The sequence below is a fragment of the Besnoitia besnoiti genome, chromosome I, assembly GCF_002563875.1.
Source record: "Besnoitia besnoiti strain Bb-Ger1 chromosome I, whole genome shotgun sequence".
In the NCBI taxonomy this organism is placed as follows: domain Eukaryota; phylum Apicomplexa; class Conoidasida; order Eucoccidiorida; family Sarcocystidae; genus Besnoitia; species Besnoitia besnoiti.
The window spans coordinates 6,530,273-6,555,903 of record NC_042356.1 but is presented as its reverse complement, the minus strand read 5'-3'; the positions used below and the strand labels follow the sequence as shown (position 1 = coordinate 6,555,903).

At 61.2% G+C, this 25,631-nt stretch overlaps 3 protein-coding genes across 3 annotated transcripts; 2 read left to right on the top strand and 1 right to left on the bottom strand.

Annotated features, from left to right (window-relative positions):
* Positions 1-1,781: 1,781 nt before the first annotated feature.
* Positions 1,782-17,370, top strand: BESB_009330 (uncharacterized protein; the record flags this gene model as incomplete). The annotated part of the gene is made up of 16 exons (XM_029359687.1): positions 1,782-5,660; positions 6,043-6,210; positions 6,900-6,990; positions 7,438-7,722; positions 7,759-7,934; positions 8,425-9,518; positions 9,564-10,008; positions 10,171-10,607; positions 10,918-11,109; positions 11,181-12,127; positions 12,492-12,829; positions 13,278-14,165; positions 14,496-14,942; positions 15,525-15,617; positions 15,651-15,851; positions 16,246-17,370. The coding sequence occupies 16 exons, from the start codon at positions 1,782-1,784 to the stop codon at positions 17,368-17,370; spliced, it is 10,806 nt and encodes a 3,601-aa protein (XP_029222600.1).
* A 2,950-nt stretch (positions 17,371-20,320) lies between these two features.
* On the top strand, positions 20,321-20,981 carry BESB_009320 (uncharacterized protein; the record flags this gene model as incomplete). Its single annotated transcript, XM_029359686.1, has 3 exons — positions 20,321-20,384; positions 20,446-20,626; positions 20,747-20,981. The coding sequence occupies 3 exons, from the start codon at positions 20,321-20,323 to the stop codon at positions 20,979-20,981; spliced, it is 480 nt and encodes a 159-aa protein (XP_029222599.1).
* A 661-nt stretch (positions 20,982-21,642) lies between these two features.
* BESB_009310 (uncharacterized protein) lies at positions 21,643-24,325 on the bottom strand (the record flags this gene model as incomplete). Its single annotated transcript, XM_029359685.1, has 7 exons — positions 21,643-21,696; positions 21,824-21,895; positions 22,161-22,288; positions 22,479-22,848; positions 23,143-23,250; positions 23,596-23,654; positions 24,184-24,325. 7 exons carry the CDS (start codon positions 24,323-24,325, stop codon positions 21,643-21,645), a joined length of 933 nt encoding a protein of 310 aa, XP_029222598.1.
* Between the last annotated feature and the right edge of the window lie 1,306 nt (positions 24,326-25,631).

Below are 25,631 nucleotides of genomic sequence, written 5' to 3'. Positions count from 1 at the left end.
CCCGCAGGCGAACATGCCCACCGTAGTCATGCTCGAGCGCTGAAGCATAACTGCAGGTGTACGCGCGTTTGCTTTCGTAGCCTCGAGAGTAATCTGGTGAGAACCAACAAACGGCAGTGCAGGGGGGGGAGGGGGGGAGAGTCTCTTCCAGTCTCAATCGCCAGCCACTAGATTCCTACACGCACACCGTTTTGCTGACGGCTCGCCGTAGGCGCCTCTGTGGCTCTCCTTCATTCGTATTTTCTCCAGACCTAACCCTCAGATGGGGTTTTCTCGGCGTCGCGCCCCGCTTTTCGCACCCACCTCCTGTGAGTTCCGAACGACTCTGCCTGGGTGCCCTGTGCCGCCCTTTGCATGCCTGAGTTCCTTCTTCTCCCTCGCTTCGAGAGCGATCCTGCAAGCTCTAATCTGGCTAAAACACTCTCCGCGCGCGCTCGTTTACTCTTCACCTCTTCTAAGTGCTTCACCATGTTTCGGTTTTTGCGCGGGCGGCCCCAGGGCACCTCCACGATCGCCCCTCTCTGTCTCTGTCGAGCACGCAGCTTACGGCCCGTCGAAGAGGCCTTTCAGGCGCCGCCGAGTGCCTGCAAGATTCCTCGTTCGAGCCCTCGTTCGAGGGAGGAAAGCGCAAGCTGGGATCGTCTCGCGCCGCAGGGAGGGCGCTGGAGGAGGGCGGCGCCGTCCCTCCCTCCCCCCCTCCCGCCCGACAGAGAGAGAGAGTCCCCCGGCTGCCAAAAAAGGAGAATATAAGGGTCGCACGAGGGAGAGAAAAGACGGTCAGAGGGGTAAAGGCAGTTGCGGGCACCATCAGTTTGTGTTGTGCACTGCTTTTTGGCTGTCGCGCCGGTCTCTTTTCAAGGCGGCCGACCCCCCGGCTCTCGGCTATTTGAAGGCGGCAAATGCCCCCGCGGAAAACCTGTATTTTTTCATGTGCATGCTCGCTGCGCTGAAAAAGCAAAGGCTCGAGAGGCGGGCCTCGCGCACGCCCTACTCATTTCTCGTCTCCGCTTGGAGACCGGCAGACGCGTTTTTGCCTCGTTTTTTTTTTCTTGCCACGCTTCCGGAGAGAGAGGCGAAAATGCCCCCTTTTTCTCTCAGCTGGCAACCTCGTCTCTCGCCTTCAAGACACGCGCTGAGCGAGGTCTCAGCCTGCTCGCTCGTCGCGCAGAGTGCTTGCGGACTCTTCTTTGCTGGAAGCCTGAATCCCACACGCATTCATGAGCTATCTCTCCCGAGTTTTTCTTCTCTCCCTCCTCTCAAAAGTTAGTCGGCTCCGAGTTTTGTTCGCTGTGAGCCGCTCCGTCGGCGTGTCGTCCGTAGCTGGCGGGGTGCTGTCTTTCCATCCTTGGCTGGAGTCCCCGTTTCTTCCTGTTTCTCTCTCCTCCCTCCGCCTTGAAGTCCTCTCTTCTTCTTTAATTTCTCGTTTTAGCTCTCCGTCCTCTCCAGACGCGAAGCGAGCCCGCGGGTCGTGGCCGTGAGAAGACGGCCGAAGCGGCGCACTTTTCAGTTCGTTCGCCCCCGTGCCCCTGGTCGTTTCCTCTTATTTTTCCTCCGTCGAAAGGTTTTTCTCCCGACTCTTGCACCGCGTCTCGCGCAGGTCGTCTCGTCTTTTCTGCACCCTTTCCTGCGCACCGAGCGCGGGCTTTCTTCTCCGTAGGCCCGCCGCCGTTGCCCCCGTCGACTTCTGTTCGCTTGGTTTCGCCTCCACCGGTCGCGCCGCGCGTTTTCTTGCAGCCTCTCAGCCGCCGCGAGGAGCGCCTTTCCCTCTCTCTCTCTCCAGAATGGCGCTGGGGATGGAAGCGCCGGCGGACGAGCCCGCAGAGCGCGGCGCTCCCGCGCTGCCACACGCCGAGCGAGCGTCGCTGGCGTCCACCTTCTCCTCGCTGTCTCGGGGGCCTGCGGCGGAGGCTCACGCGGGCGCAGCTGAGCGCGGCGGCGGCGAGGAGCGCCAGGGCCCCACCTGTTTGAGTGCGCCCGTGGGCGAGGCGTCGCCGCTCCTTCTGCCCTCAACGGCGCCATCGATCTCTTCGTCCTTCGAGGGCGACAGCGCGTGCAGGACGCCGCTCGCGTACTCCTCCTCGCTGGCGGTCCTGCGGCGTCGGTCCCATCTCTGCGCGTCCTCCACGCCTCCGTCTTCGCTCGCGCTCTTCTCGTCGGCTGTCGCCCACAATCCGCTGCGATGCATTTACAGCGAGCTGCACTCGCTGCTCACCGTCATTCGGCTCGCGGCCGCGTCTGCGTCGGCCTCCTGCGCCAGTCTCTACGCCTCGCAGGCCTCCCCCTCCCCCTCTGCGTCCGCGGTCGCCTACGGAGACGCGCTCGCGCTGCCGCCGCCGCTCTCGGGGTTCGTGAGCAACGTGGAGACGCTCCTCGCGGCGCTCCGCGCGCAGCTGCAGCAGCAGCGCGACGCGCAAGACGACCTCGGCGACCGCTTCGCCCTGCCGCGCTCGATGGTCTCCGCCCCAAGGCGGTCGCCACGGGCGCGCCGGGGGAGTGCGGGAGGAGGAGTACGAGAAGCGGGCGAGAGGGGCTGCAGGGGCGAGGCGTCTCCTCTCTGCGCCGCGGCGCGCGTGAGTCCGTCCGCGGCCGGCTGCTCGCCTGCGGTCGGTGTGCGCGTCGACGAGAGTCACCTGGCGCCGTTTCTGTTTGTCGTCGCAGACTTGTGGCCGTTGATCCAGCAGGCCGCCTCACCGACGCAGAAGGGCGCCGCCGCCCCCACGCCTGCGCCGGCCCTCGCGGCGCAGCTGTTCAATCCGCGCCCAGTGGTCGCCGCGGCGCTTGCGTCGCTCAACACCTTCGTCGCCTACGACTTGCTCTCCCCGGCGCACTGCGCCGACCCTTCGCTCTTTTCGAATCAAATCGTCCAGGCCGTCCTCGCCTGCGCCCACCAGCAGCTGCAGCAGCTCGCCTGTCCGCTGTCGCCCAGCGGCGCCGGCGCCTCCTCCGCCTTTTCAGTCTTCTCTCAGCAGGGCAGCGGCGGCGGACCCTACGGGGCGGGTCCCGGGGGCGAGCGGAGCGGCGGGGGGAGCTTCTCCGCGGGTGCGGCGGCGCTCGGGGGCGGAGGCGGAGGGTCCGGCGGCGTGGAGGAAGAGGTGATTCTGCAGCGCGCCTTGGGACTGCTGCTGGAAGTGCTTGTGAAGTCCTCTGCCGGTCCGTACGTCTCGGATGAAGGACTCTGGGAGATCCTCAAGCTCTGCTACTACGTGGTGCGGCAGCCGCGCGTCTCCGCCGTCCTCCGCAGTCACGCAGAGAGTGTCCTCACGCAGCTCTTCCTCGCCGTCTTCGCGCCGCGCAGCACTCTCGCGCCCCTGCGCCGCGCCGGTCCCACGCTCGAGGCTCGCGGGCGCGCAGCCGCGCGCCGCTGCGTCCAGAGAGACGCCGCCGCCCCGCGGAGCGGCGACGGCTCCGCGAGAGAGAGAGAGGCCGCAGACGGCAGCGCGCGAGAGGCTGGCGAGACCGAGAGACGCGCAGGCCGCCACGAGGCGACGCAGCGCACAGGCCGCCACGAGGCGACGCAGCGCGCACCGGCCACGAGAGCCGGCGCAGGAGAAGAAGAAGAAGGAGAGGGAGGAGGGGCGCCTCCTGGGTCGGCGGGACCGCGCTTGGCGCCGCCCTGCATCTTCCACCCGCACGGTCTCGGCTCGCTGTATCTCTCGCTGCGATTCGTCGCGTTCCTGATTGCTCACGGCGTGCCCTTCACCTCGTCGGCGTCGCGCGCGCCGCCTTCGCTGCGGGCGGCGCCCATTGGCGGCGATGAGCGCAAGGCGGAGGCCGAGGGGTCGCTCGGCGGCGCGGGACCGCCGGCGGCGCAGGGGGGCGCAGGGGCAGCTGCTCACGGCGCGCCGGCGTCGGGCGGCGGCGAAGAGGGCATGCGGCGCGCGGCGGCGGCGTCTTCCTTCTCCTCTCCGCTGCTGCCCGCCGCGTCCGCGTTTGTGGGCGATGAGGAGCTCGCGGCGGGCGGAGCGGCGACGCGCGCGCCGGCGCAGCTGCGGCTCGTGGAGCTCTCGCAGGTGGTGCGTCGCATGGAGAGCGACTTGTTGGGACTATACGACGAATTTTGCTCCAAGGCGGGTAAGGGGGACGAGGAATTCAACCAAGAGATGCGTGCGCTCGGGTTGACGTTGCTGAACGTCGTGCTGGAGGCTGCGGGGCGGGCGATCGCGGCATCGCCTTCGCTGCGCCACGTGGTGCGCGAGGAGATCGCTTGGGCGATCATCTGCGGCGTGCCCGCCTTCTCCCTCGTTTCCTTCGGCGGCGCGCGAGACGCCGCGATGCTCATGCTCGCGGTGCTGCTGCGCGCCGTGTGGAACCTGCGGAGTTTCTGTCCGCCGCTGCCGGCGAGCGAAGCGACGCTGCTCGGCAGCGTCTTCTTCCGCGTGCTAGCTTCACCCGTCGCGCTGCTGCTGTATCGCCCGGCGCCACAGGCGCTGGGCCCCCCGGGGCTGTCAACGAGCGCTGTCGGTGCGCAGTACCAAGCCCTCTGCCAGAGTCTGCAGCAGCAGGTTGCGCCGTATGACTTCCGCTTCATGACGCTGGAGGCGCTCGTCGAGCTCTGTGCCCTGCCGGAGTTCCTCCCGCAGTTGTTCATTAACTTTGACTGCAACGTCCGCGCGGCTGGCGCGGACGTCTGCGCGCAAGTCGTCTCCCTGCTCGTTTTCACCGCTCTCGCGCCCGCCGCGCCCCCGCTCCCCAAGCTGCATCAGATTCAGCGGTGCCTCCTCAGCCAGGCGGCGCCCGCGAAGCGCGGCGAGCCTGCCAGCGCCGCCGGCTGGGTGGCGCCTGGCGACGCGGTGCAAGCCGCGCTGCAGGCGGCGAATGCGTCGCTGCTGCCGCCCTACCGCGGCGTGTACCGCGACGCTGACTTCGTGAGCCTCCCCGATGACTCTGGCCGCCAGTGCCTCGCCAGCGCCACGCGACAACGCGAGCGCGTCGCCTTTGCGAGCTTCGCCGCGGGGACGGGAGGGACAGCGGCGCCCGACGGAGGCGACGGCGCGGCGGCCGGTCAGGCCGCCGCGAGGAGGCGCGCCGGCGGGAATCCTTTCCTCTTGTCTAGGAAGAATGCCGACCTCATGCGGCGCGCGGCAGCCGCCGTCGCGCAGGGCGCCACCGAGAAGGAGAGCCGCGACATTCTCTTTTATGACCCCTCTCGACTCAGAGAAAGCACAGAACTGAACCGCATCGCGCTCCGCGGCCTGATCAGCATCCTGACGCTCACGGCGGCGCGCTGCGAAACAGCGGCGGCCGCCGCCGCGCAGAAGGAGCGCGAGCGCCAGCGGCGAGTGCAGCGCGAGGCTCGCCGACGTGCAGCGCGCCACGCAGAGGGCAAGGCGCAGGACGCGACGGGCGCCTCGCTTGCTCCTGACCCCCGCGACGCGGAGGCGTTCGACGTCGAAGAACGATGGCGGGGGGAGGGAGACCGACGCGTGGCGAAGACGCGCGAAGAGGGACTGCGGAAGCTGGAGGACGGCGAAGACGTGGAACGCAGAGACGGCGAGGAGGAGGGCGAGCAGGAGGAACGAAGCGCTGTCGCAGATGAGCTCGCCCAAGCCCTTGTCGAGAGCGGGCAAGCCTCCGCCGTCACGGCCTTCGCGGCGGTGCAGCCCCTCAGTCGACTCTGCGAACGAAGAGAAAGAAAAAAACGCGTGGAAGCTGCGGCAGCCGTAAGCGCCCGCCCTCGCGCATGCGACTCTGCAACTGCGCCAGCCTCCGGACGTGGACATGCGGATATACAAATATATATATGTATACACACAGTGTCTGTAGATCGATCGATAGGTGGACGCAGATAGACAGATATAGAGCTACATTGTATAGGTATATAGTATAGATATGTAGTATATAGGTAGACATAGATAGATACAGATCTGTTATGCCTTGTGGATTCGACCGTGTGCACCGTCGTTGCCTCTTTTCTGCATTTCGCTCTTCTCTGAATCTTCGCATCTCGAGGGGCTTCCCTTCGGCTAGAGGGGGGGACGCTGGCCCCCTCTCGCGTGCGTCGTTCACTTTGTTTTGCAAGCGCTTCTTTGCGAATTTTTTCAGATTTTCAATGCGAGCCCGAAGACCTTCGTGGCTCAGCTGGAAGCGCTCGCGCTGCTGCCGTCGCCAGCGACGCCGCGCGCCGTCGCCGCCTTTCTGCGCGACATGCGCGGCCTCGATTTAGTCAAGGTCGGGGAGTATCTCGCGCAGAACAAAGACTGGAATAAGCAGGTAAGAATATAAGTGTCTGAGGGGAGTCTGTATCGCCCTTGTCGTTATTTCTGGACACTCACCTGTTTTGAGGCGCTTCCATCCACAAATACATACAAATGCTCCAGCCCATCTACATTTGCATTTACGTGTATATGTCTCTTTCTACATAGGTCTCTGTATGTAAGGCCTGCATCCTGCGGCCTTCGTGTGTGCTCTGACGTCGAACGAGTGGCTGTCTGCTCCATCCTGCGTGTCTATACGTGTCACAGAGTGCGCTTTTCCTGTTTTTCTCTCTGCATCATTCCTCGCTTAGCCCTACGCGTGCGTAGGGCTATCTGGCTACGAAGTTCGTGCGTGCACTCTGCCCCCGAGAGTCGCAACTTGCTGCGCAGATAGGTTTCGTTCTTGCGCGGTTTTTTGCGCCTGCGTGCCGCCTCGTACACCGGATTTTATTGATACACCAGGGAGAAAACCAGATGGATTTCTCTGTCGTATGCTCTCGGAAGGTCTGCGACCTGTTTCGTGGAAGGAAAAAGCTGCGCCTGCGAAGGACAAAGTCTTGGGTGCGCGCCCGCCGTCGTTTTGGGTCTGCATGAGCGTTGAATGAAGTTCGGTGAGTGTCAAGAGAGAGCGGCGCACATAGCTGCGCCGCACGGACTCCGGTTTTTCTCCGCTCATGCGAAGGAGTGCGTGGATGCTATCTGCAGGTCCTCGTGGAGTTCCTCTCGACTTTTAGCTTCGCGAACGTCTCTCTGGTGGAGGCGCTGCGCATGCTGCTGGCGTCATTCCGCCTGCCGGGTGAGCGCTTCAGGGTCTACGGCTTCAGGTTTCGCGAAAAACTGAAAACCTTCTACAAGCAGGCAAAGTGAAAACGCCCGAGCAAAAATGCGTCGATCTGCGTTTCGAGTCGATTTTGCCGCTGTGAAAAGAAGTGCTCTGGCCTGCGTTTTGACTCGCTTTCGGCACTGTAAATCTCGTCTTCGCCGGCTTTCCTTCTCTTCGCGTTCTCTCTCGTGTGTTTCATCTCCGCGCGGACATGTAGGCAAGCAGCATGTAGATGCTCTGGTTAACGAAAGCGCATCCATGCTGCCTCCTTCTTCCCGCATGCATTCCTCATCCCCTTCTCTCGTCTCGTGTGTATGTGTCTCCACCAGGCGTCTCTTTGGTTGTGCTGTCTGGTTTTTTTGTGGGTACTGCGGAAGCGCATGCATTTCTGTGCTTTTTGTTGGATTTTCTCTTGTTCAGGCGAGGCGCAGCAGATCGAGCGCGTGATGGAGGCATTCGCGGGCGAGTATTTTCAGCAGCAGCCGTTTGTGACGACCGAGGACCTTCCCGCGAAGCTGGCGGAGGCCGCGACGTTCTCGCGTGCGTCGCCGCCGGCTGAGGAGACTCCGGTCCGAAAGAAGAAGGAGAAAGTCGTGGAAGATCCGCGCTTCTCGCTGCCGCGCTGGGTGGTGAGCGAGGCCGCGTACTGGCGGCACCGAGACATCGCCGAGGAGGAGGAAGAGGACGGCGCGCGCGAGTGCGACGGCTGCAGACACTTTGCAGACGACCGCGAGGAAGAAGAAGAACGCATGCTGGAAGAACTCCTCGAAAACCCACACAAAGGACGGCGAACCTCCGTCGACCTCGCCGACCTCCTCCGCCGCTACCTCGCCGCCCCCGAAGAGACCGCCAGCGGACGCGACTGCAGACTGCGAGAAGAACTCACGAAAAAATTCATGGATGCGACGCCAGAAAAGGTGCGAAACAGACAACACGCAGAGAGTGAGAATACCTCGAAAAAATACACATATATATATGTTAGAAGGATACCAGATTACCCTGATTATCTTTGTTATATTAATACATGGTGTTCAAAATGTATTTCTAAAACAACACATTTATATAAAATTATAAAAATTTTATAATTGATAAAAATAAACTAAATTATAATTATGGAAGTTTTGATAAAAATAATTTTTTATGGGTGTATGTGTGTGAGGTATACACTCACCTCGATTCCCGTGGCAGGAGCTTGCATGCGCATGCGCCCGTTGCCTCTGTCCGGTGGTCGTTCCTTTTTTTCGAATTTTAACACGCTTCAAGACCTGTAGATGTGTGCCTGTGCGTGTATTGTATACACGTACTTCCACGGGGTCCTGTGCTTTGCTTCTCTCGCGTGTTTTTCGTCCGCTTTGACTTTGGAACACACGCTGTCTCTCTCTTTCCTGTGGGTTGTGCTTTTCTCAGCCGCCGCCGGGCTACGTGGCGTTTGAGCACCGCGACACGGTGTTCGTGCTGTCCTACTCGATTATTCTTCTGAACACGGACCTGCATAATTCGCAAGTCCGCGTGAAAATGACCGTTGAGCAGTTCCTGCGCAACAACCGCGGCATCAACCAAGGCAAGAGTCTCCCCGCCTTCTACTTGACGGAGATCTACCTCTCGATTCGCGACGAAGAGATCCGTCTCAAGAGCTCCGCGCCGCCTGCAGCCGCCACCGGCAGCGCAAGCTCCGGTGGCGACGGCGCGCTGCAGAAGAAAACTCTCGCGCGGACCTCGACGACGCGCCGCAGAAGAAAAGGCGCTGACCGCGAGAGCGAGAAGGCGGCTGCTGCCGCCCACGCGGCGCCGAAGGGGCGTCCGAAACTCGAGGCGGGCGGCGCGTCGGCCTCCGCGGCGCGAGCCGGAGGTGGCAAGCGTGAGACACTCGCGATGGTGAAGGCCTTTCTGCGAGGGCGACGCGCGCGGCGGGGCGAGGCTGCGGACCCGCAGCAGGCGCAGAGGAAAGAGCGCCGCCGCCGCGGGTCGTCGCAGGAGGCTGAGCGGCTTTTGGTAGTCGACGGCGGCGCCGCGTCCTCCTCTCTGGCGACTGCCCCCGCCTTCGCCTCCGACGCGGGCACCTGCGGGGGGAGCGCAGAGGACGGCGCGAGGCGACTCGCGAGTGGCGACTGCGTGGGGGGTTCTCTGTATATTCAGGCCAGCAGCGGGAACCTGGAGGCGCCGCTGTCGGTTTTGTGCGGCGAGTTGGATGCGTTGTTTTTCTTTCTTTTTTGGGAGCAAGGCGTGTTTGACTGCTTCCGCGGGATCCTCGAGACGACGACGGACGTGGGCGCGGTGGAGGAGGCGCTGTCGGGCATTCTACTTCTGGCGAAAATCGCCATCTCGCTCGGCTTCTCGCAGGCGGTCAACGTGATCGTCGTCGAACTCTGCGCCTACGTCAACCTCTCCCTCAGCGCCCTTGCGCAGAGCGTCTTCCCCGTGCTGCTGGAAATCCTCCGACCGGCGCCGGCGCGGCAGGGGGCGGACGACGAGGACGATCGCGGCTCGGAGGCGACGCATGAGTCTTTAAGGCCCTCGCGGGCCTCTGCCCTCGCGTCCGCTTCGAGCTCCACGGCGTCGTCGCGCGCCCTCGAGGGCGCGGGCGCGCCGCACGCGCGTCCGCGCGAGGGAGGCCTCGGCGGCTGCGCGTGTCTCCGCGAGGAGGGTTGGGCGGCGTTCGTGGAGGTGCTGCTGAAGCTCTTTGCTCTGGACCTGCTCCCCGCCTCCGTCGCCCAGCTGCGCGATTTCTGTGACCCCTCTGGGCGCCCGCTGCCGCGGCTCTGCACGCTCTTCCCGCCCTCCTTCGCCCCGCCGTCGCCGGCGGGACACGCACGAAAGAAATCCGCGCGCCGAGGCTGGCTGGGCGACCTGACCAATCTCCTCTTCGCCTTCGGAGACAGCGACGACGAGAGCGAGGGCGAGGGCGGCGACGGCGAGCGGAAACCCGGAAAGCGCGTCAGCCTCACGGTCCAACAGCAGCAGCAGATCGTCGCGACCGTCCTCCAGGGTCAGGTGAGGAGAGAGGAGACCCGCGGCGGCGACCGGAGACGCAGCGACACACATGCGAGCGGGCGGACTCGTTTCGTGCTCAGGGCGGAGGGTCGGCGGATCTCGGTGTGGAAGACGCGCGAAAATAAGTGCCTTTCGTGTGCTGCTCTCTCTTCTCTCTCGCAGGATGACGCCGCGTCCTTCCCTGCGTCGCTGCTGAGCAACCTGCAGCTGCTGCGCTGCGGCACGTCCTTCGCATTTCTCCCCTCGACGCTGCCGCCGCCGCTCGCGGCCACCGCGGAGCCTCCGCTGCCGATTCTCTCCACGCCGCGGCGCCTGCAGCCGGTCGCGCACGCTCTGGAGCCCGGCCGCGAGCTGGGAAGAAAGGACGCGGAGGGGCGACGCGAAGACGAGGCGTTGCAGCTCGCCCGGGGAGTAGACGGCGACGAGGCGCGCGAGGAGACTGAGAGCCGCGAGGGCGAGGAGGGCGCGGGGAGCGCGGCGGAAGAAGAGCGAAGGCGGAAAGACGAAGATCGCGACCGGCAGCTGGCAGCAGTCGCGCCCTTCTTTCGCTTCAAAGCAGTGCTTGAAAGGCTCTTCAAAATCGACGAAATCCTCGCGCAGTAAGGCGCAAATGAAAGCGACCTCGGCAGCTCAAAGCCGCTGAGAGGGTTGGTGACGGAGAGGCGTCTGCCTCACGAGAGGAACTCCCTACGGCGAGCGCCGCTCGGTTGCCTCTGCGTAGAAGGCTAAAGACTGGCTAACTCTACGCGGAGGTTTTTTCGTGGCTGTCGCACCGGCGCTCGCAGAGTTTCGGCATGCAGGAAAAGAAAGTTCGCATTCGCGTGTGAAAAAAAACGCGAGATCTGCTGAGGGAGAATGAACGCGCGTGAACCCTGAACTTCCGGTTTCATTGTTTTCCTTTTTTTGCAGAATCTTCACCTCGCTCCCGCCGGCGTCCGCGCTGTCTCTGGCGACCGTCCTCATTCTGCACACGCTTCCCCTGGCGTCTCAGCCTGCGTCGCAGTCGCCTCCCGCAGGCCTCTCTTCTGCATCTCCCCCTTCCTCGCCCCCGCAGCGAGGTCTCCCGGCGCGCGAGGCGGGCTCCGCAGCGACGCACGCGTCGTCGCCTCCCTCTGCGGCTGTTGTGACGCCGTACTACCCGTATCCGCGCTTGTCTGCGTTTCCGCCGGCAGTCCCTGCGGCGTATCTGCTGGGCGAGGCGACCGCCGGCGACGCGTCGCTCTCAGCTTCTTCGGGGTCGCTGCCGTCGGCGTATTCCGCCTACTCAACGACCAGCGGGGCGTCCTCTGCCTCCCCGGCCTCGCAGGCGACGAGCCCGCCGGCAGGCGCCGCTGGGGCCCCGGCGCAGTCACCCTCGCCCCGAGGCCCCGAGGGCGGCGAAGGCGCGGCGGCGGTCGCGGCTCTGGGCCCGCGAGTCCCCGCGACCCTGCGGGACCTCATGCAGACGGCAGCTGCGCGGCGATGGCGAGGCCTGGGGGGGGGGGCGGCGGCGTGGAGGAAAGCGACCGGGAGATGGAGCGGAGAGGCGAAGAGCGCGAGTTCTTCGCGGAGTTCGGCGCCCTCTGCGGCGCGAGCATGGTCGACGACATCAAGCGCTTCCGCGCCGTCGGCGACCGCTCGTTCGCGCTGGAAATCTTTGGATTTCTCGTCGCAGACCAAGGCGTGCTTCTTGCCGAAGCCGCGGGGGGTGTACGTACACCGGAGGACGGAAACGAGGAAGACGAATCAAGCGGCGGGGGACGGCCATGCGGAGTTTCCGCGTCGCTCTCACTCGGGAAGTCGCACGACGCAGAACGCGAAGAGGAGTTCGTCGCGCGTCTCGAGACGAATCAACTCTTTTGGGCCCTCTGCACCACGCACCTGAGCGTCCTCATGCGCCGCTACGTGATCGCCGCCGCTGCGGAGACCGTCCTGCCGCCGTTCGTGGCCATCGAGCGGACTGTTCGCGCCGCGCAGATGCAGAGGAGAGCGGAGGGAGTCGTGGACGACGAGCGACAGGCCAATGCGGTGGAAATCGCAGACACGCACTCGGAAGGAACTCTCGATAGCCACGTCGTTGCCCTTTCGAAGAAGATGCTCTCCTCCTGGGGACGCAAACTCACCGTCGAAACGCCGGCATGTACGTCACATCGAATCATCCGTCTGCTCCCCTGCATCATATATCAGTATATATATATATATTTATGTGTATCTAATTGTGTAATACGCACGCATATCTGTATCTATATATATATATATATATATATATGAGAAGGCATCTACGCCTAGATAGGTACGTATCTCTGTGCACGGCTGGTTCTGTGACGTCTCATGTGGCTTCGTGGTTCCTTCTGTTCGCGCGTTTTGTTGTTTCCTGATTCTATCGTTCGCCTTTTTTCTTTCTGGGTCCGGTGTGGCGGTGTCTTTTCGGTGCTCGACCTGCGTGCTTTCGGTTTTTGTTTTGCGATTTTTCGCTCGATTGTCTCCGGATGTCGGTTTTGCAGGCCTGGACCGCGACGAGTTGCTTCTGATTGAGCGCCTGATGGTCGCGTCGCTGCGCCTCGTCGTGGAGTTCCTGCCGCTGGGGGCGTCGCTTGCGCCGCAGTCGCCCCGCGAAGGAGACTGCCGGGCCGCAGATGAAGATGCAGACGGGCGGGCGTTCCCCCCCTTGGAGGAGAAGAGAGCGCTCGCGGCGGCGGAGACGCAGGAAGAGCGAGAGAGGTGTCTGCGGCGAGTTCACGAGTGGATCGAGCCCGCCGTTCTGCATCTCTTGGCCCTCGTCGTGCACCTGCATCCCAACGTCTACATGCTGCAAACCGAAAGAATCACTGCGGCTCTCCAGGTGACCAAAGGCGAGCGCAAGGCGGCAGCCGGCCTTTTCACAAAAAACTGGAGATTCACGCTGGGTTTCGCCTTTAATTTCTATCTTGCCGCGTCGCGTTCCCCGCGTTTCGTTCCCCGCGTTCCATGTCCTCTTCCCTGCCTCGTGGCTCTGGTGGCGGGTGCCGTGGCCTCTCCGTCGCGCCGGTCTGCCATCAGACTCGCAGCTTCTTTCCTTCTTTTCTGTCGCGCGCAGTCACTCCTTGTTTTCTTCGTCCCTTTTTCCCGGCGTTTAATTTCCGCCTTCTTCTTCTCCGCGGTTGGTTTTATCGCGTCTGCGCCCTCCCCCCTCTGTCGCGTGTTTTTCGGAGGCCGCCCAACTCTGTCTGGAAGCACGTTGGTTCTGTCTGTCTTCGCGGCTGGTCGCGTCGGCTGACTGCGCTCGGTGTGTTGACTTCGTGCTTTTTCAGCTTCTTCTCTTCCCGCCGCATTACCTCTCGACGCTGCGCTCGCCGCTGGCGGTCGACTTGTTTCTCGGCGTTCTTCAGCGCACGGTGCCTCTCCCGCCGTTCCTGCCGCCGTCGTCGCTGCCCTCCTCTCTTCTCCGCCAGCAGCAGCAGCAGCTCGCGGGCTCGAGTGTGCGGTTCCTCTCGCACTGGCTGCTCGCCCGCGGGAGCTCGGAAGCGTTGCTGGAGGCCGCGAAGCCGCGCCACCTCCAGGGCTTGATTCAGACTCTCCTCGCGATCTGCGTCCACACGCCGCAGCTCTTCCTGCTGAAGGGCGGCGCGTGCGTCTTCGAACAACGCGAGGGCGCGCCGCAGGGGGTCGTGGGGGAGCCCGAGCGGCGCGAGAGCCGCCGGCGCGGGGCGGCGCCCACTTCGAGTACCCTCGAGGACGGAGACGCAGGCTTTCTCCCCCCGCCCCTGCCCGCCCTCGGCGACGCGAAAGAGAGTCTCCTCAGGAAGCGCCGCGGGCTGAGTGGGCGACGCGCGCTGCTCGCCTGGGGCGGATTCGGCGCACGTAGAGCCGAGAAGGACATCCTCCACGAGGTTGGGGGCGGAGGACAAGGCGACGAGGGCCGGGGGCCGCCAGCCGGGGAGGAGGCGAGCGGCGACAGCGGGACGTCTGTCTTCGCCGCAAACCTCAAGGCGCTGAAGATCATTAACGACCTGCCAGCCACCGTCGTCGCGGCTGTCGAGGCCCGTAAGCAGGAGCCCTCCACAGCCGGCGAGCCTTCCGCCGCCGCTGCCGAGTGGTGTTCAGTTGAAGAAGTCGGCGTCCTGTGGATGAAGGTCCTCCAGGCGCTCGCGATCAGCTGCGCCTTCGGACCTAAGGCGGTCCGCGTCAAGGCCCTCGGGGTGAGCAGAGAAGAAAAGCGAACGCAAACTCGCCGGAGGAAAAAGGAATTTTCGTGACAGGGGGGAGACAAGAAGCAGTCTCATGACGTCTCACGCGTGCGGTGCGGAAGAGGGCGACCTGCGAAGTCCGACATGTGGAGCTCGCGGAACACTCTAACTTAGTGTGTGCAATGCAAACACGCAGGTCAGCCCAGACGAAATTCATCAGCCTCTTTTTCTCTTGCGTCGCCATGCCCGAGTCCCCTCTGTGTGGCGGTCTCTCTCGCCTGTTGCCACTTCCTGTGGAGTTCGTTCGCGTCTCGTTTTCTCCGTGTTTTTCCGCTTTTTCAGTACCTGCAGTATCACCTCCTGCGCGCGTCGCCACGGCCGCCCTCCGCGTCGCCGGACCCTGAAGAGCGCGCCGCGGAGGCGTCTCCGTCCTCGTCGCTGCTGCGCACAGTCATGGAGAGCCCAGCCGTGTGGCGCCTGGTGCTTCAGGAGATCCTCTTCCCGCTTCTTTCATATGGCTTTCATTATCCGTACGACTACGCTGGCGCGGAGGCGGCGGGGGCGGCGGCCGCGGCGGAGCCTCAGGGAGAGAAGTCCGCGCGAAGCGGCGAGCCTGGGGACGGAGAGGCCGAGTCAGCGGAGTCGAGAGAGAAGCGCAGCGGCGCGAGCGAAAGTCCCTACACGTTCCCTTCGGACAGCCGCCTTCGCAGGCCCGCCGCCTGGATGGCAGCGCCCCTGGGGAGACGCTACACACTCGAGGGCGCCGTGGCTGCGCTCGGCGCCGAGGAGGTAAGACGACCAGTCCTCGGCTCTTCTTCTGCCTTCAGAGGCGACGGGAGCCCCGGAAAAGCGGCTCCAGGAAACTCTCCCAGTGCACCAATAGGTCTGTAGTTCTCAGCTTCTATCGCTGTCTGACATACGACGCACACCAACACATGCATACACGTACACCATTATATATATCTACGCAGGTACATATATATATATATATTCATATATATACATGTATACATACAGACATACATACATACATGTGTATATATATATGGGCACGCGCAGTATGCATTGGTGCTTCCGCCCGCCACGGCGCGTCGGCCACGCTACACAGCGATGTCGGCGCGGCGGTTTCATGGTTTTTTCGTACGATTGGTGAGTTCTGCCTGACTGGCTTACAGCTTCCGCTGTGAGTGTGGTGGCGGTCTGGGCTGCCCGCGTATCAGCGTGAAGACTCGTTTGAAGGGAAGACAGCAGACATGCGTGCATTGGCCGGCTCACACCTCGTTGTTATTAAACAAGATTCAGTTAGGGACGCTAGTTCTCCGTCAGATGCAATGTGAGCTGGGTGAGTGTTTGCGTGCTCGCTGTCCGCAGATCCTGCAGCGCCGCGCGGCGTCCGCGAGTCTGGTTTGCCGGCTCTTCCTCTCGCACTTGGATCTGCTGCTGCAGCCGCTCGTTGAGTCCGACGTCGGCGACTCCGACGCGGAGGCAAGAGGGGAGGACGCAGAAGAGGAGAGAAAGAGGCAGGAGGCCGCAAAGGAATCTGCGCTGCGTTTGCTCGGCCTCGTCGGAGACCAAGTGCTTGTGCGCCACTTTGGAGGGGACGTCGAGGCCGCGCATGCAGCGGCAGTGTGCGGAGGTCTGCGGCTGCTCCTCCCGCCACTCGTTCAGTTCCTCGAGCTCCTCGTCGCACAAGCCAGCGTAAGCGACAGAGCCGCATCGATGTGCAGGGGCGCACAGCTGAGAAGGAGGGGGGGGGGGGGCGTATGCATGCGAGAGAGGAGAGCGCACACGATTTGATGTTCTTGCGAGACAAGGAAGAAGCTAAGCGAGGGGCGGAGAGGCGGCGGCGTGTCAACGTGGCGCAGTGCGCGAGCCGGCGGGTGGTGCAGCCTTTGCTGCATGCGTCATGCATGTATTGGTTTCCCCTCGCGTATTCTGCGGTGTTATTCTCTCTTGGGGCTGTCCCACTTCGGGACCGTGTCTCTGTGGTGTGGCGCGCAAGACCTGGAAAGTGCAGTGTATTGTGCGCGGAGTTGCTCAAACAGGGTCGGCTGACGCTCTCGGGTCTCCTTCTCTTTCTGATTATGCGCAGGCGGCACCCGTCGTGTTTTGCGACGCCTTTTTGGAGAACTTGAAGAACACGTTTCTGGTTGTTCTTACCTCGCCTGCGGTCGCGAAAGCCTCGACCGAGGGCACCGTGGCGTTGCCGCCTCCGACGGCGGCGGACTTTGGGCTCGCATCCGCTGGCGACGCGAAGGCGGAGGGGCCACCGCCGACGACGAACGGCGAAGAAGGCGAGCTGGCGCGAGGAGGAGAGGCGGACGGAGATCTCGCAAATTCCGGCGCAGAGCAAGGCTGCCAGCCGAAGCGACGAGGCAGCGGACGACACCAACTCGAGTCGCAGTCGTACCTCGACGCAGCCCTGCAGCAGCTGTCAAAGAGCCAGCAGCTGCTCATTGCAATCGCTCACCAAGTCATTTCGCCGGCGTTTCCACACCTCGTGAAGGATCTCCTCTTGATCATCTTGCCTACGCTTCTCCCTGCTCCTTCGCCGGCCCGCAGCCGCAAAGCAGAAGGGCAGAGTCCCCTCGCTGCGGAGGGCATGGGCGAGCAGCAAGAAGAGGTGGAGAGGCAGGCGTCTGCGGAGCGGGCTGAGAACAAGCAGACGAGAAAAGCATCGGGCGAGAGAGCGAGCCACACAGAAACAGACGAAGGAGCGCCCCCTCCCCCTCCGCCGCCTCCTCCTCCTCCCCCGCCACCCCCCGCGTCTCCTGCTTTCGTCGGGCGCCAAGACAGTGGAAGCGGGATGTCTGCAGGCGAGGGAGGGAGGCCGGACGAAGGGATGGATCACGAAGCGCGCGAGTGGTCTCATCATGGCTCTCAGAGGGGAGGCAGCTCGCTTTTCGATGGCAGACCACGGGTCCTCGACGAAAGAGATAATGCTGAACCTGAGGGTGGGCAGGGACTTAGGAGTGAGGGTGCAGTTGCACCGGATGCAACCGGGCAGGCTGGCGACCTTGGAGAAGAGAAGGAAAAACACGCAGGGCAGAGACCAGCTGACAGAGATGCGGAGGATGGCGCGGCGGGCTCCCAGCACGCTAAAGGTGAAGATAGCGCAACCGCGAAGACGCGTCTTCCTCCCCCACGAAGCTGGCGGGAGACTTTCTTCGGGGCCGGCGCTGCAGCTGCAGCCCTGGGCAGGGACGTAGAGAGCTGAGCAAGCTCCGCTGTCTGACAGGTGAGCGAAGGCGGATGACACCGAAGGGCATGCCGCCCAGAATTCGCCGAAGTTCGAAATGCTGCCACTGGAGCTCTCCCTCGCTACCTCTTTAAACCCCCTGCGGGGCACACCCGTGACTGTGTGTCCAACTTCAGTTGCAGTTCTGCTCCGCGCAACACACTACATGGACAAATGTTCGCTCTTTCCTATTGTGTTGATGTATGTGGTCTCTGAATTTTGCTGACCTCGTGGAGGCTTCACAGTGGGCGCATGTATGCGTCGAGGTCGCTGGGGGTCGCGGCCAGCTTTCGAACGCATGTTTTTTTTGTTTGAAAAGTGCGTACATGTCGCGTTCCGTGGTGAAATCGGAGAATATGAATATTCACTCAAACACGTCAGAGTGCCTTGTGCATCCCCTATTCGCTCGACAGCGACGCCTGAAGTCTGGCGGTGGCAAACCAAAAACGTCAGGCACCGGTGTGGCCAATCGAGGCAACAGTGACGAACTCAGCCGCTTTGAAACGGTTGCCCACCAGTGATGCTTGTGTAGGAATGTGTAATAAAAAAGGAGAACGTGTCAACTATGCGCTGGCGAAAGTCTTCGAAACTTCCGGTTTGCATGAGCACGGCCGTACTGGACTGAAGCTGCCAGTCCCTACATATAACTGCAGCGACCGGTTCTGCCTTTTTTGCTGTCAGCAGCAGTCGCTCAAAGCACTGGTTTCTCAGTTGGAGAACTAAACAATCATGTTCAGCCATGCCTATCGTCTTCCTCGCTTCAGCATGTATACATCTGGTTCACACCATTAAGACTGGGTTTTTCAGCCCCGAACGCAATGGCTATGAGAGAGGCCTTGCTCAGGCGGGCCAGGTTTTCTCCCCGCACACCTACATACGCAAGAGTAGTGCGCCTAACTCATGAAACGCCCCTGGTGTCGCCCTGGTTTTCGAGCAAGCTCAAATCGGAGTTCCGTGTACACCGCTCCTCCGCCTGTGATGTGTTGCCGTATCGCATGCCTTTGGCAGGGCGTCACCTTAGTGAGTAGCTTAGCCGGCATTCAACGGTCCCGTCTGCGTGTTCCGCCTATTCCAGCCACACCGGTTTCTGCATTGTGGCCCACGCGCGCAGAAGGCGCCACAAATCAACACAACTGGAGCCGCTTTACGCAAGTACTCCAGCATTCACTTCCTGGGAGCGTGACTGCGACGGCCATGTGGTCAAAACCGGAATTTCCAGGGCTACTGTCGTTTCCCACAATTCGGATTTCCAGCGGCTTCGTTGGTAACTGCAGAGGATAGCTCCCGTCAGTGTCACACCGTGTGTTTAGGCTGCACACGCTGACCCAGAAAGCCGTAGGGAAAATATCCGCCGGAACGTGTGATGTATGGACAGCCCAGAGGCGGACGTGCGGAGTGTCAGCTGTTCATTCGTAGTTGCGCGCAGTGATCCTGCCCTTCCTTCCCTTATTCGTTGAGAGAGAGAACCTCTATCCGGCCAGTATCTTGCTGCATACGATGGATATATACAAGCATACGCAGGTTAGTTGACGGTTCGATAGCGGACAACGCGCAGGAGCAAACAGAATGGCCATACAGAGCTACAAACGGGCGCGGGAACTCCTCGAGATCCTGCACCGGCAGAAAGACCGAAGTGCGTTTTCCCAACCGGTCGATGCCCACCAGAAGAATTCTAAGGGCAGCACGTGTGATGCAGAATCACCGAAAAAGCGGAAGATCCTACACAGTTTCAGCGTAAGCCCTAAGCTGTCCAGAAACATGCTTTCAAGACTCGAAGGCAAGGGCTGCAGCAACCTGCCCCGCCAGCACCTGGCACAGAGGGTTCGGCTTCGCAGCCATCGTCCGCAGGGGAAAAGCATGTGGGAACCTCTTCCCAGTCTCTCGCGCTCACTAGAAGCGATGGCGTGAGAAAACCTGCGAATAGAACGCAAGCTGAAGCGCTGGCAGTTGCGCGGCACATTCTGACGGAAAAGAAGAATGCCGAGTTGCAATTGCTGACAGAACAATCTCAACGCAGTGCGTGCACGGCTTACGTCGATAACGCGCACAATCAAATGCCATTTAGCACTAGCCAATTATCATACTACGCATCTCCTTCGCTGGCCCGTTCTCAGGTATCTTCCCCTCGGGCCACAGGCATCCAGCGGCGTGAATCGTAATGACACGGTTGCCCGCAGATGCTTCTGGGTGGTAGCTTGCCAGCGAGTTTCAGGTACCCGTTGTCACAAGCAAGCACCGCGGGTCCTCTCCCTTTAGCTCCATCAAGCGGTCCGGGGCACCCAGTCTTTCCACTGGTACTACCCCCCTGAATGTCACCATCTGCTTCTTCTTTTGGATGGAGTTCGCGTTCCAGGCTGTAGTGACTCGATCCACATCTGGTGTACGAGACGCAGGCGATGCCGACACTTTTCTGTCGTTGGTATCGTATCATCTGGGAGGTATGGCAGTCTAGGGCCGCATCGTTCTGCCTCAGAAAGCCTATCTTGCTCTCAGGTGTTGAGGCGTTAGACACAAATCCAGAGCGTACTGAAAATCACGACATCATTCGGGCTTTTTTCGAGCGTGCCATCTCCATGTGCGTTAAACCAATCATTGCACCCTCCACCGCGGCCGGGGTTCCTCTACTCGACCGCAGGGTCAAAAGAGATATACAGAAAATCCTAGGTAGGAGCGGACCTGTGTGAACGCCCCACGCTGTTGTTCAACGGGAGGGTATTGACGGACAGGTGTAGCCAAGAATCAGCCAGAACTTCGTGTGACTTTAACCCAGTGCGCGGTGCAAGGCTTTACCGATCTGCTTCGCTCACAACCCGGCTGGCACAACCGTAAGGCACCCGAACCGTGAAGCCGTGACAAGTGTAACGTGCCGCTGTGGGCTCTCTTTTGCTCAGCACGAGAGGTTCATAAATGGTTCATACGGCCTGCTCTCATGGAGCTTTTGACATCATTTATTGATGAGGCCAACTGTAACAATTGCTTTGGAAACCTGATAGGTGGGTCTATATCGCTGCGGTTCACCATTTTGGGAAGACAGTGGCAACCGTCTACGGTCAGTTATCAGTGCTGCCTGTATCGCCTTGGATGCGATGGATAAGAAAGCAGGCGTTGGGGCAGTGCTTCCTGACAACCTAGTTATGGTTCTGGATGTTATCACTTTCGCACTACGCAAAATGCACACCAAATGTTACGACAACGTACGTGTATATCGAAAAAATTGTACACAGGCAAACTACGAGTGAACAATTACCTTGCTACAGAAGGAATTAGAGCAACTGCGAACAGCAGCCTTATCGGCCATCAATAACCTCGTAAGACCTTCTGCGTTGTGCAAGACAACTGGTCGCTCACAGGCGAGCGTCCTACAGACGAACAAGCTTTTGGATGACCCCAGCTGCAAACCCATTGCCAGAGCGCAGATTACGGGCATCCACCTTGCCATTGAACGGCTGGCACGTCAATCATCAACTCTGGCTCTGCAAGGCAATCTTGCATCCAAAGCATCGAGAACGCGGTTGCTTAGAACCCTTGCAGGTTTTTGGAAGGTTCAGATGCCCTTAGCGCTCAAGCGCATGTCGGACACCGCGGTCTGATCAACTTATTGTTGTCGAGGGAAACACTGCACATCATGACTGGTAGACGAAGCGCGTTTGAACCGCGAACCCAACAAGTTTTAAGCTGAACAAGGCATTGCTTTAAATTGGGCTGTTGCCACCCAGCTGCCTTCCTGGCTTCGAATCATTCGCAGCACAGTCCATCTTTGTCACGCTATCAAAAGACAACGCGCCAGCTGACCCCCCTAGACCTCATTGGTTGCAACTCACACGCTCGGCTCTCTGGTCACCGTGGATTGGCTCCAGCCACTGGTTATGTACAGCATAACTCGCTAGTAAGGTTAGAGTCTTTGAGCTCAGAAACGTCCTCTGAACTGCCTCGACGAAGCCCGTTAGACTGGAAAGACGAAGGAAGAGCATGAAAAAACTAAGTCGATAGAGTTGGGAGGGCACGGGCCAATATCTGTTGATAGCTGCTACCGACAACCAGCTCGTGAGGCTACTTGACACCAGACAACTACCAACTACCCGCCCTCATGAATAAAACCCGGCTTTCCCGCACACGTATCAAGTTCTGCACAGTGACGGATCGGCCGACCAGGAGTCCGACAGGAACCGCAACACCGTTTCCTCGCCCCAGTCTTGCACGCTCCCCCGATCAGTGAGTTAATCTCCATGGCGCAAGAGTGCTCCAGGCTTTCTAGAATTTCAGCTCTCCATACAGACGATCGAAGGCGATTTCTTGTCGGCCTGCCTGTCGCAAGGATTGAGCAGCGCACCACCCCAAACTCGCGGTAACAGCCGCTGTCTCGCTTTAGAAATCTGCTCCGATCGACCCCTCCCTCTCTTAGAACGGCGAGCCCGTTGCATCGCTTGCTTACCCGTATGATGCCATGCCGCAGCGTTACTCTCCAGTTTGTCGTTTTCTTGCCGCTTGAACCACACCGTTCCACCTGGGCACAGAACAAGCAACTGCAAAGCCTGGTTAGCCAGCGCAGAAACGTGGCCGCACCAGACTAATTCCAGCCATCGCCACCGAATATGATGCAGTCTACGTCGTGCTGTCTCTTTCCGACTGAGTCCACAAAAGTCTCAAAAATAGAAGAACGAAAACACCCGACAAAGGGGCGCGTCCCAGCGTAGCAAGCAGCGTGCCTCCCCCACGCCTCCCTCCCCCCCCCCCCCTCCTCCGGTGACTGGACGCTTGGCACGTCTTACCCTTTCATACAAGGCGTAGATGCCGTCAGTGGCAGCAGGTTCCTGGTCATCTAAGTCGGAGACATCATCAAGAATCTCTTCCTTCTCCTCGAGCTCGGGGCGACTGTGACCTGATGCGTCAGCGCTACCTGCGGACGGAGATTCGCGGAAAAAAACTGGAAATCAGCCCAGGGTCCGCACCTGTGATAAACTAGCAGTCTATAGAAAACCGACCAAACACGCTTGTCGTTACTCGGGAAGACGCATTTTGCCTATGCTGTTGCTTCTTGCCCTCATTCACCTCAAGTGAAGAGTTTAGGGTTTAGGACGATCTCTTACCGTCGTTTGAGGGCGCATGTGCCTGAGTATGGCTGCTGCTGGCGCTAGCCGCAGGTCCTTCTGATAGGGTTGCGCTGAGTGTCTCGGCCTCGTCAACGTCGGCGTCTTCGAAGTCATCGTCGTCATCCGCTGCCTCAGCCCCGCCGTCCCCCGCCGGCTCACTCTTTGCTGGCGCATCGGCGGGCGCCTCCACAGCCTCTGCTGCCTTGTCCGCTGGCTTCGTCACTTTCGGAGACGAGGGCTGCCCGCCGCTTGCCTTTGCTGCAGCAGCGGAGCTCTTGGCGTCTCCGCCGCTCTGCGCACTCTGTGGCGGCCCTGCTGGCGGCGCAGCCGCGGGGGCGATGCCTGAGGCGGCGGTCCTGCTGCTGTCCTGCGGCGACCACACGCAATCCGCGGCAACGCAAGCCTCTACGAATTTCGCCTTCCTCACTTCCAGGCCGCAGCCGCAGCGTGGTAAGCAGGAACTTTGAATCCTCAACAGGAACTCAGCTGGAAGACCGAATCGAGGCGCGGTGCATCGTTCCCAGTTGCCAAAACCACAGAAACGCAACCTCGTGCTTCACGAACGTGGTGAGATGCGCCGGCACGCCTGCTTCTATGGCCGGCTCCGCGACGAACTACCAGAGCAACGCGGTCGACTAGAAAGTCACGCGTGAACTCTTACCGCGGCAGTTCCTCTCGGCTGGTGGGAGCTCGAGTCGCCTCCAACTGGCGCAGCGGCGGGCGCTCGCCGGAGTTCCGCTGTTCGTCGCTGCAGAGCGAGCCGCCATTGCTGCAAAAAATAACGAACGTGGCCAACTTCGGTCAGAGCCTCTGCGATCGGCCCTGCTTCCACGGCGAGAAGGACAGGCGGCTCGTGGCACCTCCACGCGCGTGGCTACACCAAACGCACACTACGCGCAGTCTGAGCGGACGGTCTTGTCTACTGCGTGGAACTTCTGCTCCGCGACCACGCGTCGAGCAGCGCTCAAGGCAGACAGAGGCGCTCAGCATGTATACAAAGATGAGCTCGACACGCCCTCTTGGCCGTTATCTACACTTCTCACAAACCCTTCTTGTCGGGAAAGGCAGGCGCCGGCGCGAGGACGCCTTGAAGCGAAAGCCGGTCGCCGCTTACCTTCTCGATGGCGTCCATCACTTTGGCGCTCTGAAACTGCGTACACCGCTCAATCGTCGCTGCATCGAAAATTGCAGAAAGGAGAAGCAGGCGGATGGCAAGGAACAGCCACGCGAGCGAGCGCGAGGAAGCGAACGCCAGACTATGCAGCTCGTCGAGCGACGACGGAACTCAGCAGAAGCAGGGCGACAACGTACGTCATGTTTAGAGAGAGAGATGCATACATGGATATAAGCATACATATATCAGCTTCAAACGGAATCAATTCGCACAGTTCCGCCAGCGAGTGCTTCACCCGAGCGCATCCCGCGGAGACGACACGCGCGGATATCACTGAGAAATCTACTACCGAGCAGCAGAGGAGTGGATGCCCACGAGCAAGCGGAGACGACCAGCTCACACAGAAACGGAGGGCGTGTGGGAGACCTCGCATGACGCATCATCACGGGGTGAGAGTTTCTCAGGGAGAGCAAAAGGAGAAAAACAGCGCCAGGGGCGGGGGGGGGGGGGGGGGGAAGGACGAGCCTTCGTCCGCCAGCTGCGAAGGAGCTTTCTGGCGCCTGCGGCGCGCTCTGGCTTCGTTCTCACCTTCGATAACTCGGTTGTAGACGGCGCTGATGTTCTTGGCGGACCCCATCTGCTGAAGGACAGGCGAAGCCGCGGCGAGCGCCGGCCCTGCGGCGCCTCGGGGGAGCTGTTGGCGCCCGCGCTTGAGCGACGAAGGCTGCATCGTGCGCGCGTCGAGAAACGGGAGAAGGAAAACAGAACCAGACAAACGAAGAAAAAACAGCGAACATAGAGGCGAAAGAAGAGGCAAGAGTTCTCGCGATGCAGAGACACTGGCGCAACAGGCTCGGAGAGGGACACGAGGCCCGAGGAAGCCGCGGCGATGGGCCGCTGCACGTGAGGCCGCGCCGCGGGAGACGGGCGCGCCCGACGGCGAAGGCGGAGGGAGGCAGAGGCGAGAGGAAAGAAGAGAGAAAGACAGGCGAAACGCGCGAGAGCCTGCACAGACGACGCCGAGGAGACACGCGGGGAGGCCGCAGCTTTGCAGGAAATCAACTCAGAATGCTCGACGCGAGGAGAGACCGCACACCAACGCGAGACGCGCGCGAGACCGAGACGCCACCAGCCGCGGCGCCGGGAAAAAGGCCACACACAGCGACGAGAAAATGGAATAGAAGAGGAAAGAAGAGCTTGAAAGGAGATGACTGGTGAAGTGGAGAGGCAGCGCCCGCGAAGGGCGCAATTTGACTTGGGTTCCGCCATGCACATGCAACGCCACGCGAAACATTTTCGCGCTGCCGAATGCATGCGCGTGCTTGTCGCAGCAACGGATATACCGCCTTTTTTCTTCAACCCTCGGCTCCGTTGTCGAATTTTTTCAGCTTTTTTTCCCATGCTTCATGAGTTTCATCGTGCTCGTGGACGGATGTGGGCCGGCAGCGTGTACAGACAGGCACCTGCGGTCCTGGTCTGCGACCTAGCTTCCTCGCCGCGACGCCTCTTCGCTTTTAGAGCTGCCGCTTCATGTTTTTTCCGTGAGTAGGGCCTGCACATTTGCGTCCTGCTTCGGCGGTTGACCTTCTGCGCCGTCGCGTCTCGGCGGGCAGCGTGTGCAAACCGATCGAGGCCGCCGCGGAGCGAGGCAAGGCGGGCGAAGCGAAGAGGCGGAAGGCGCCCGAGAGAGAGAGAGAAAGAGAAAGAGAGAGAAGAGCCTCTGAAAGGCAAAATAGGTTTGCTGAGGGGGCATCTTGTAGCGAGAGTAGGAAAGGCAACAGCGCCTTGTGCCGACTTGACTCCGCGTCGCCTTCACTGTTCAGGGTCGGGGCGGGGCTGCCGGCATGCAGAGGAGGTTGGACTTTACGGAAGACTCCTTCGTCGGGGGCGCGGCAGCGAGTCCTGTGCTTCAAGGTGCGTCCTTCTCGCCTTGCGCCAGGCTGCGGCGTTGATGCAAAGACAGAGGAGGGCGGTGGAAAGGCTGAGCCGGCCTAGCGAAGGAACGATCGCGAAGAAGGCGTGAGAGAAGAGCAACG